This window comes from Neolamprologus brichardi, chromosome 12 (assembly GCF_056152115.1).
Source record: "Neolamprologus brichardi isolate AB-2024 chromosome 12, ASM5615211v1, whole genome shotgun sequence".
Lineage (NCBI taxonomy): Eukaryota > Metazoa > Chordata > Actinopteri > Cichliformes > Cichlidae > Neolamprologus > Neolamprologus brichardi.
Window position 1 is genome coordinate 37,287,571 of NC_142115.1, and position 12,112 is coordinate 37,299,682.

The window sequence follows — 12,112 nt, forward strand, 5'->3', positions numbered from 1 at the left end:
AAAAAATAAGAGGGTAATTGGTTTTCTTACAAAAATAAACATGTAGCTTTTTCAACCTGCTACATTCACAGTCCCGGCAGGGCAGGACTACTACTTAAGTAGTCTGACTTTTGTAGAATGTTTTATGTCTTGATATTTTGCTTTCTTTGTGTTTTTTTTATTCCCTTCTGTTTTTATTATTATTATTCATTTTATATATTTTCACATGTTTTTAATTTTTTGGTCAGTCCAGTGAAGCAATTTGTTACTTTGGTTTTGAAGGAACAGAACAGAAATATATCATTAATATTAATCCTCAGCGTCCAGCAGATCATTTCTTCTTCTCTTTTCTTTATCAGGTGTTAAATGCTCTGAAACTCAACGACTCACAGTTTCCACGTTGAGCTCACAGGATGTGATCTAACCCTCAGTCAGACAGTAAAAACAGACCAACGGGAAATGAGACGTGCTGATATTGTTTTAACACCTGAGGTCACATTTATCATAAATAATATTAACTGTGTTGTTCTAAACTTTAAATAAAGAAGGCTGCTGGAATAATAATGAGATAAACAAAGACACAGAGTTGATGGAGATGCTGAAATCATGACTAAGGATGTGCTGGATGTCAGAGATCCTCTGAAACAATGAAAGAAAGAGAGGAGGAAGGAAATGTGTCTTTTTATTCATGCCTTCAGCTTTATTAGAAAGTTAGAGAAATATCATTGTTGGTTTTTTAGCACAAATAATTGGAATGAGAAATGAACAAATAAGAAAGTGTGCAGAAATAAGAAAGAATATAATACAGGAGGTGGTGAATCTCTCTGATTGAAGAGAGCAAAATAAAAAGGAATCCTGCAAAATCCTGCAGCAGAAATTTGCAGCTTGTAGAAACACTTGGATGGATAACCATGTTTATGTGCGGTCTGTAGAGACAATCAGTAATCTACAAACCATCACAGAGACTATTTTCATTGTTATATACAGAGAACAGCTGGTTAGAAAGTCCAATTAATGTTTGTGCCACCTTGTATTGTAACCATGAGAGAGCTGCTATCACACTGTATATGTGCAGAGTGTGTAACAATTATAGCAAGCTAGCAGAAGCTAAAATATAATGAAATGTAAGAGAAACACTAAAATGATCAAATGCAGAATGGTCTACAGACACAGCACTGACAGATTTACCATAAACCATCAAAGGTTCTCATCTTGCTCGTGCAGACTGACCCCTGTGCTTTCATGACATTTAAAATGATTTCATTGTCTTCTTGATCCACTTCAGTTGTTTCCTTGAGATAAACGAGTAGACTCCAGGTTTTTTAACGATACCACAACCCCGTCCAAAAGAAGTGACTCCAACCAGCGCTCCATCGCACAGCAGCGGGCCTCCTGAATCCCCCTGCAGCAAGAACAAACACATGACAGTGTTTCAGGTGTTGAGCTGAATGGACATTTACCTTAAACAAGGAAACATACATGGATTCTTCATACGTACCTGACAGGTATCAGCGACGTTTGCACCATCTGAACCAGCACATATCATGTCTCTGGTGATAACAGGGCTGTGGTTGTAATAATCACGAGAGTTGCACGTCTGTCTGTCCACCACAGTCACATTGACAGACTTGAGGACGTCTGATGATCGTGTTGTTTCGGTTCGTCCCCATCCAGCCACCAGACACGTGCTACCAGCTGCCGGGTCTCTGATGGTTTTGCCTAATTTGAGCCACTGCACTTCCCTGGTTTTCCTCACCGGTTCTTTAAGCTGAAAAAAAGTTAAAAAGAATATCAGATATTGGTAATGAATCTCTCTACATTAACTACATTAAATAAACAGATATTTATAAAGAGTTGTAGCACCACTCATTTATTTCTAATATTTTGCTTGGAAAAATGCAATATGTTCAGTGATGAGTTGAAACGTGTCTATAAAGACATGGAAATACATTTTATAATTTAAAAAATGAAACTACGTTTTAGTTAAATAAGCAAAACCTGAGTTGGCTGTAGGAGGTACAGCAGGTTATCTACTAATCGAATGGTTTGGTGTTTGATCCCTGGTCTCTCCAGTCTTCATGTCAAGATACTGAACCCCACAATGCTCTCTGATGCATACATGCAGTGATTTGTTGAAATGTGTGTGAACGTGTGTAAAAAGAAATACTTTATTTAATATGAAAATGTTGCATTTTTTCTTTACTTGCTTTTGGACACTGAATCATCTCCTTACCTTGAGCAACATGAGGTCGTCGCCCAGAAGTATACTGGTGTAGTTGGGATGAGGAACGCGTGTCACAACCTCTCGGATCTGTTTAGAATTTTCTTCCCGTTTCTTGATGGAGTGTGCTCCCAAAGTCACCTTATTCATACTGCAAAACACACACACACACACACACACACATACACACACACACACACACACACACAATTTAATTACAAACATATTTTGTGTAGCATCAGTTTTTGGACTGTGATCACGTTCTCGTTTCGTTAAACTGCCTATTTGTTTTCTAGTTTTTTTCCTGTCATGTGAAGTTGCAAAAATGTTTATACTGCTCATATCAGTAAAATGTTTGCTGACATTATTTTTTGCTACTATAAATATAAATCCAGCAACATCATGTTTATGTCCTGACTGTGTGTGTGATCCCACGCTCTTTATAACAATCAAAATTTAAGAAGGTCACAATATGTTCTCTTCACAGTCTGTTAAAAACAAATATAATAAATAAGCAAATATATTTAAAGAATAAGAAATTTTGCCTGTCCTGTTTGGCACTGTAACAATCAGTATAACTGTCTGAAGGCCAAAAAAACCCAACAGATTGACTTTCATAAGTGGATCATTACAGTTTTTGTCATATTGGTCCACTTGACTGTCATAGTTCATTCGATCTGCAGTATTTACTTTTTTTACTTTAAGGTTATTACAGTCAGAACGGACGGAGCAGGGACGGGAAAGACAAAGGACAGAGAGACACAGAGAAAAGTCAGCAGATCTGTTTGATCACCTGCTGAAAAAAACAAGCAAAAAGAGAAACACAGCAACAACCAACATGAGCATCAGTAGCAGTAAATAATAAACATTGAATGCTACACAAGACCGACAACACACAATTATTTAGAGGCAGCAGCCACCAAAGATAGTGTTTGTGAGCTTTGTATTCATAAGGTTTCTTCGTGTAACTGTCTAAGAGTGGGTGTGGGCCGCCATAGCCCCGCCCCCAGGGACATGAAGTGGGCGTGGTGGAGATCCAGACCCCAGACAATTCGAGGCCCCCCAGAGCACGGGATTCTTACCCAGTGCAGTGGGCAGCTGTCAGGACCCACTGTGGATGGATTAATGTCCCTCCACAGGAAGAATATGGACTTGTCACATAAGCCATGAAAGGCAGTGAGTGCGGCTCGACTTCTTTCCCGTTAATAATCTCAGAACCACGACCTGAAACAGAAACCAAATATCAGGACACATAAATCAGCAGATGATGAAGTGAAGAACAGACGAGTGAAACAAACACTGCACCAACTGCTCTGCAACACTGAACAATATCAGGAACTTTGTGTTACGCTTGTTTACATGAAGATTAAAATGATCAACAAATAAATTAAATTACAATAGAAAACATCTCTCACCTGGCTGGATGATGAAGAGGAGCACACATGAGGTGAGAAGACTGAAATTCTTCAGGCAGGACATTCCTTCTTCTTCTGATCTGTTGAATGCAGAGAAACCCACTGTGATGCTCAGCTTTATGTGCTGAGCTGAGGGGGCGTGGTCTGAAAATGGATGTGTAAGATAAATGGACACACTCACACACACAGTGGCGGTCCTAGCCTGTTTGGCGCCCTGGTCGAACACTCCCTATGGTGCTTCCCCCCCCCTACCTACACACACACACACACACACACACACATTATGGATTGTACATTAACATAAAACTTGTTGGAACCACACTGAATTTCACCAGAGAAACACACACATACATGAAGAGAGAGAGAGTATGCATAGTATGCAAACGGCTACCAAACAGCCATCATAATTCGCCATACAATGAGAACAGGACAAATCAAGAATTGACAATGACTAATTAATATTGTGCTGAACACATGCTCTTTTCTGGAATATTCTCACTAATTTTCTTGATATTTATTTATAATCACTGTTAATCCTTGATATTTATAATTGAGTGATCTGTATATATTAGTGCTATTTCTTAAATGTGTAAAATCTGTCACATAATGTATTGTTTGGAGTTTAGTCTGTTACTGTTGCTATTTTTACCATTTCTTCTTGGAGCAACTGTAACTCACATTATTTCCTTAGAGATTAATAAAGTATTCTGATTCTGATTGGTTCAGGATGACCTGCCATTATCCAATCACACATCTGCTTACCTGCATCTGTTGCTCGTTTCTCCTCCTCTTCTTTTCTCTTTTTTATAAACTGAGGACCTGATGGCTTTGAACTTTTCTTGTCCATCTTCCATTGGTTTTAATTTTGCACTCCAGTATGAACACAAATCTCAACCCGAGGATCACCACAACATGATCCAACAGACCCTACACCTCAGTTCACAGATTCACTTTGTCTAAGGTTTATTTCTGGGATTTCGCACAACCCAGGATTCAAATCATGAATACATAATGGGCTTGGATTTACAACATTATGAATGAAATGTGCTCTATTTGGAAGCAGCCGGCCCCTCCCCTTTCGACGGCTTGTGTGTGAGACTTTAAATCATCAAACTGTAAATTTTAAATTGTTATTGATCCATTTACCCCGAGTCCTAAAGTGTATATTTATTTTCTTACTCTTCTTATATTTATTGTTTGTTTACTTGCGCTGCTGTAACTGGAGCCTCGTCGTCTCGTCTCCTATACTGGACTGTATGTAGCGGAGATGACAATAAAGTTTACTTTGACTTCAGCAGCGAGCATGCGCACTGAGGGCTCTCGCGCTCACTTTTCGCGTATAGAATTTCAAAAAAAACATCGGTGCAAATTATAACTCTGTATCATGATGTCTGGTGTTTTCATGTTTGTTGGTTTGTTTTAATATTGTTTTATTTTGCGAGTTGGTGATTAGATGCTGCTCCAGCCAGCCAGAGACTCCCCCGCCGCCCCGCCCTCTCCTCCCTGTGCCACAAGCAGCAGGCGCACCTCGCAAACGAGGGCGCCCTTACTCCCAGCAAACCCAATCGGTGCCTACGACATTCCCAATATGCGCTGGCTGATGTCGGGGCAGCATGAGTACGAGCAATTTTTTTTTTCTTGCCGATGCCCGTGATGCCGCCCCGGGCAACCGCCCGTATCAAAAAACGCTACTGCACACACACACGCACACACACACACACTCCTCGTGCCTATGGTACGACAACTTTTGTCCGTGCCCCTGGTACACTGTGCAGAAACAGCCCAGAGTTATTTACTCCAAGAAATCTTTGAGGCTGAATCTCATTTACAGTCATGTTGAGTTACATTTAGAGCAGAAGTGACAACAAACACAACATATAACAAAAAAACAAAACATAAAGAAAGAACACACAAATGAACACGAACATGTGACTCTGCAACAGCAGAGTGACATTAAAAACAGTTCTCCTCTCGCTCTTTTGGTCTGTGTCACTGAAAAATTCAAATATACTTCAAAGGTTTCTAAAAAATGTGTTAGAGAAAAAAGGATAAAAAGGAGACAGTTGAAACAAATGAAAGAGCACTTCTGGAAGTAAATGATGACAAAAGACACAGTGTCCTAATATTTACAGACGTTGTCAACACAGTTTCACCAAAGGTTGCAAAACTATATCGCTGACAGTTTTTCCCAATCGAGCTGCCACAGAAATGCTGCTGCAGTTTTTTTTAAATTGACATTGAAATTGAAAGCCTTTATTGTCATCATACACAGTTTAAAGAAAGTGGAAACAGCTCTATAAAAGTGCACACATGCTTATAGCACATTATAAAAACTACACAATAATTTAAATATACACTTTTGCCTTCCATGAGACAGGTTTGCTTAATTGTTTTGCTTCGGTGGTTTCTTAAGCTCAGAAAGAGTTAAAACAAAATAATATATAATTATATAAGGTGACAACGGGCATGGGTAATTATTAGCTTTAAATGATTTCTTTGAACTTTTCCTTTTTCAGGGTGGAATTATTATACGACGTACATTATTAGTGTCTTTAAAAGTCACACAGTCACAAGTTTGCACACTAATGTTTTTTCTCGAGGAGTTTGAAGAGCACAACCAGCCTCGCTCCTCTCAGCCAAAACGAGCACAGTTATAAGAACAAGAACCTTTACAGAATATAGACCAGTGTTCAAACTGTAACATGCTACGGTTGTCCTTCTCTACCGGATCGGCTGGAACTTTCTTTTTGTGCCTTTCCAGCTTTGACAAAAGTCCAGCTGGGATAACCACATTTATCCCAGGAATATCTACAAGGTGACGTGTACCGTAAACCTACACATACAGGTCAGTATCTAAGGTTTGACTCTCATCATCCACTGGAGCACAAACTGGGCGTCATCAGGACGCTACAACACAGAGCGAACACCATCCCCACTGACACAGCAGCCAGGGAGGCAGAAGAACATCAAGAAGGCCCTGAGTAAATGTGGTTATCCCAGCTGGACTTTTGTCAAAGCTGGGAAGGCTCCAAAGAAAACTCCAGCTGATCCAGGAGGGAAAGACAAACGCTGCCCAAGCGAAAACCTGTAGTGATCCCGTATATGTCAGGAGTATCGGAGCAGCTGAGACGCATTTTTTCTAAACACAGCGTCTCTGTGGCTTTTAAACCCAAAAACACGCTGCGCCAAAAATTGTTCCACCCCAAGAATCAGGTCCCTGACACAAACACAGTAACATAGTGTACGCTGTTAAGTGCAGGAGGATTGGCAGGGTTTATACATCGGGGAAACCAAAAAACCTCTGGCGAAGAGGATGGCACAACACAGAAGAGCTACCTCGTCAGGCCAGGACTCTGCAGTCTATTTACACCTACAGGCCAGTGGACACTCTTTCAAGGATGAGGATGTAACATCCTGGACAGGGAGGAACGCTGGTTTGAGGGCGGAGTCAAGGAGGCCATTTACATGAAAAGGGAAAGACCATCTCTGAATGGAGGAGGGGCCTAAAGGTCCATCTGTCACCATCTTACAATGCTGTGATTGCAGCCATTCCATTCCAACACAAACCCTCTGGTACAGAGTTTTCTCCAAGCATGACATCCCGGTGCATTTCAGACCCAGCAACACACTCAGACAAAAACTGGTTCACCCGAAAGACAAAACTCCTAAACACAGACTCAACAATGTGGTGTATGCCGTACAGTGCAGCAAGGAATGCCCAGACCTCTACATTGGAGAGACCAAACAGCCACTTCACAAGCGCATGGCACAACACAGAAGAGCCACCTCCAAAAGACAAGACTCAGCTGTCCATCTGCACCTAAAGGTCAAAGGTCACTCTTTCGAGGATGCCAATGTTCACATTTTGGACAGAGAGGACAGATGGTTTGAAAGAGGAGTGAAAGAAGCATCTATGTCCACTGTGAGCGACCATCTTTGAACAGAGGCGGTGGTTTACGACACCAACTCTCTGCCATCTATAATCCAGTTTTGAGTTCCCTCCCAGACGCCTTAACGCCCACTCACATCCTGGGCCATCTGACCTCAGGAATTCGCATGATAAGGTGGGGCCAGGTTTCACAATGAACTCACCCGAAACTCTGGCTGATTGGGACCCACACCCAGTTCCACACCTTGGCTCAGGCGATTAGAGGATCATCAGGGGGTCCTTTTGTCCCTCTGTGGGGGGAAACTCCCACTAGGTTTATATCTGGGACTCTCCACCATTTGACCTTAGAACTGAAGAAGCTTCTCGGATGAAGGTGAAATGTCTTCAAGCAACTTAAAGAAGTCCAGATGCTTTTCTTTGCAAGTCCTAATATTGACAAAGAATTGTTGTTGACACGTTCGTTTCACGAAAAGGTTGCAAAACAATACGGTTTACAGACATACAGATATGTCGCCAGCTGCATGGTAGTTTTGCCCAACTTCAGGCAGTTTCATTATATTGGTTTGCTTCAGTGGTTTCTTGGGCTAAGAAGAGTAAGACATATTACATATTAATTATGTGGGAAATATGTCCAGTGATTATTTAAAAACTATGTAAGGCTAAGGGGGTTAGGGTGCAAAGTGTTGAATTTATTTGGGATTTTCTTTAATTCACACAGGATCAAATTTGTACATATTCAGTTAGAATATTGATATAATGTGTGCATGAGGGTGGGAATGCATGTTTGTGTCTGTGTCTATATGTCAGGTCGGGTCTTACACTCCACCTCTCTGGGAACTCCCAGGCCCTCCAAGGCCTATCTCCCCTCACCACACTCCCTGCCGGTGACTGATGCCCTCAGACGTCGGTGTGTTGGTGGTTCTTGGTGTCTGGGGCTGGGCGCTCAGGTATGTACCAGCTCACTCCCGGTGACTACTTGGCGGGGCCTGGTGCCTGTTGCTCGGTCAGGCCTCTTCCGGGGCGAAGGGGGCCCTCGGGCCTCTGGGCCTGCAGCTCGGTTCACTCTGGCACAGCTGGCTGCCGGCGGGCACGCCACTGCAGCCCCCTCTAGTTTCTGCCCGGTGGCTACTGGGTGACCCCTCGTCTGGGGATCCTCAGCCCTTCCCATGAAGGTGGCACGGATGCCCCTCCGGTGGTCCTCCTTGGGCTCTCGCACTCTGGGGCCTCTGGATGTCTGGGGCCTGGATCTCCTCCATGCCTGCTTTATGCCCTGGGGGCGGGGCTATGGCTCTCTACATCCTCTTGCAGACCATTACATGGGGAAACCATTTGAATACAAGCGCGCTGATCCACACAGGTGTGCACTGTTCATAGACATAAACTACACCTCTATTGGCTGCTACTTCCAATCACATTGTGCGCTGTCTGTCCTGCGTGCTGCACAACAACATTCAATATTTAGTATTTACTGCTGTTTACACTTAGCTAGATTAATGCGATGGTGTTGTGTTTAGTATGTTGCTCTGTTTTGTTTGTTTTCTCTTCTTTTTCTCTCAACAGGTGATCCAGGAGATATTTTTTCTCTTATTTCTCTTTTTGTGTCCTTTCTCACTGTCCCTCTTCCCTTCTGTTTTTCTTTTCCTTCATCTTTCTCTCTCCCTTTCCTTTCCCTCAGTCATGTCTGTCCCGTCTGTAACAACTGAAAATAAAATAAAATAAATAATAACAAAAAAAAGAATATTGATATAATGTTATTACTATAAGAAGCCTTTACTAGGTTGTAAATTCTGTTTCACTGCTACATTGAAGCATTTAGTGACAGCACAAAGACCGAGAGTGTTAGAAGGATGGGAGCTCAATGAAGTCAGCAAAGGGAGAGAGAGGAAAAAAAACAGATAAACGGGTAAGACTTTTAAAAAGCCGACAAAATTATAAAGCCAAGATAGTTTTGCCCACATTCATTGATGACTTCAAATTCTCAATTTAGCATATGAATGAAATTAGCATTTAACAGGATTCACTCTAAGCATGGCTTGAACAGGTTGGCTGTTAAATATTTTCTCACAGGACTCTGCATACTGCTGCGGCCTGAAACCATGTGGTGAAGTTACACAAGTCAGCAAGTGAAGTAACACTTCAGATGTGATGCATGGAGGCACAGAGTGTTAGGAGTATGTGAGCCTGGAGTAAACATTTAAAGTCAATTTATTTTCTCTTTATTTTTACTTCCTGTAGGATCCTCTGACAGGATCAGGCATCTCAGTCCACGTCTTCCAAATAAATTATCAGCTCACCACAAGTTTTATCAGAATGTTTAAATGACATTAAAGCCTGGAGCACCTTATTTGTTTATGAGAGGGAGGCTGAGGTCCTGATACTCAGACTCAGTTGTTCCCACAATGCAACAAAATTGGACCTGTGGCCAATCACATCCTTCTGTTAAGCCCAGTGTAAAAATCAAAAAATAATTATCATGACGTAACACTGGACAAAGGGATTATTTTTGTTTTAAAGGTTTGAGGTTTGTATCAAATGAGGCTTTTTTAAAGGTTAAACCCTTCTTATATTTTACTTTTTAATTAATGTTTTTAATCACAACTTGACTATTGTACTGCCCTTTAGGTTGGTGTAAATCAGGCCTCCCTTTCACATCTTCATTGTTGTCGTTTTAATTATTAATTTTCTGGTTTTACCAGTATTACTGTGAACTGGGTTCAAGCGACACGTTACCCCAAAGTTAGAGAAAAGAGCCCCACCTAGTGGTGAAGCCCGAAAACTGAGTGCCTGTGCCACAGTGAGGGTCATGAAAGTAAAGATGTTAATGATGCCGCAATCCTCCGTGCTAGTCCCATGGGGAAAGAAGAAAGATACCCCTCCAAACTCGATTCATTTAAACAATACAGGAGATGCATGGATCTGGCTTTTATGCGTAGTCAACACTGAAGTTCATATTACTGCAGAGGGTACATAAAGCTGGATGCACATAGATTTCCTGCAAAAGACAACTACATGTAACTGACATGCAGTTTTTATACTCCACCATTAGGTGGCAGTCTCTGCTATATTTTCGGGGGCACTGTGTAAGTTCCACCAAATTCACAGCAATACTGGTAACAATGATAATTAATGATAACAATAATTATATAAAAAACATCTACCTAAGGAGCTAAACTGGCTTTCAAGCAGTGGAATAAATGAACACATACATTTATGACTAACACAAGACTCGAGTGCTGCACTCTTGCAGGACGGGTATTTTCTTCTTCCTCGGTCCTCTAATGAAAGGATTCGTTTGATCATATATACGTGTTTCTGTTTGTTCCCAAACTCTCTCACATGATTGGTTCAGTCTTGATTAAGTACCAAGAATCATAACATATATGAGGTGATTGACTGAAGTATTTACTTCAAATAAAAAGTACTCTTTCTTTTCTGAGTAACGATATTTATAAACTGTGTGATCGCGGCAACAGACACGAGGAAACTGTTGATCGAGTGCTGATATTGTTTCAAAGCCTGTGGTCAAATGATCATAAATAACCACGTGGAGGACACTGGGTGCAGACGTGTATATGACTGATACTTTCAGCCAATTTAACAAAAAGAAAGAAATGAATCAGGATTTGTGGAAGTAATCAATGACAAAAGACACAGTGTTGATGGAGGTGAATGTGTGAAGATCATGTCACTGAATCCTAAGGAAGAGGAGATCCTCAACATGTGAAGCTGTCAGTTGTTCTCATGTTCCTTTGTTTCTCATGAGTGAATATTCTCTGTGTTAATTTCTTCTGAAGAAAAACTTTGTACAAGAAAATCTACAGCTGATCAAAAGAGTTGAAAAAAGCAGTGAAAATGTTTCTTAGGCCTCAAATTAGACTGTAACTGTAAACTCATGATATTAACGATGATACTTTGAAAGGTACAGTTTGAAACTGCAGTACAATCAAAGAAAAAGAGAGCAAATGTGTTTTTTTGCCTCCAGCTTTATTAGAGAGTAGAAAAAGATGTTTGTTTTTTTGGTTTTCCAGCAACAGTAATGCGAAATGAAGAAAAGAAGATTTTTTTGTGTCTTTTTCAACAAACCACAAGCCTCATTTTCAGTTTCAGTTGGTTGTATATGAGCTGTTGAATCTGTCTGTTTGACAGTCTGAATAATCTCTCTGTTTCATATTACAATCATGGCTTTTGTGTGTACATAAAAATTGCTTCTCCCTGGTTTTACAGCAGCCGCACTCATCTGCAACAACCAGGAGCACTCATGTCTGGGAGTTCTTAAAATCATTTGGAAAAATGAAGATTAAATATAACCATGTTTCTGTCTGTTTGTGTGGTGAAAGATGGTAACATTTCAAACAGTGTTTCCAATTTTTTTTACAGTAGGTCTAAAATGTGGTTAAGAGGTCATCCCAACTTCTCTGCCATAAGATCATGTGGTGGACTAACCAAGTGCAGAATCTATAAAAAAAAAGTATAGCGCGCTGGCAGAAACTAAATTATCATAGGCTGTAAGAGGAACAATGAAATGATAAACTGAATAATGATCTACAGAGACAACGCTGATAGATGTAACATCAAATCATGCAGACTAATGCTGGTGGTTTCACACAT

The 12,112-nt window shown here is 40.9% G+C and overlaps 1 protein-coding gene across 1 annotated transcript; it reads right to left on the reverse strand.

Moving 5' to 3' along the window:
* Window positions 1–839: 839 nt before the first annotated feature.
* Window positions 840–3,685, reverse strand: LOC148100352 (granzyme K-like). Its single transcript, XM_087849550.1, has 5 exons — window positions 3,616–3,685; window positions 3,283–3,424; window positions 2,213–2,351; window positions 1,478–1,747; window positions 840–1,381 (listed from the first exon to the last, which is right to left on the reverse strand). The coding sequence occupies exons 1-5, from the start codon at window positions 3,677–3,679 to the stop codon at window positions 1,229–1,231; spliced, it is 768 nt and encodes a 255-aa protein (XP_087705676.1). The 5' UTR covers window positions 3,680–3,685; the 3' UTR covers window positions 840–1,228.
* Between the last annotated feature and the right edge of the window lie 8,427 nt (window positions 3,686–12,112).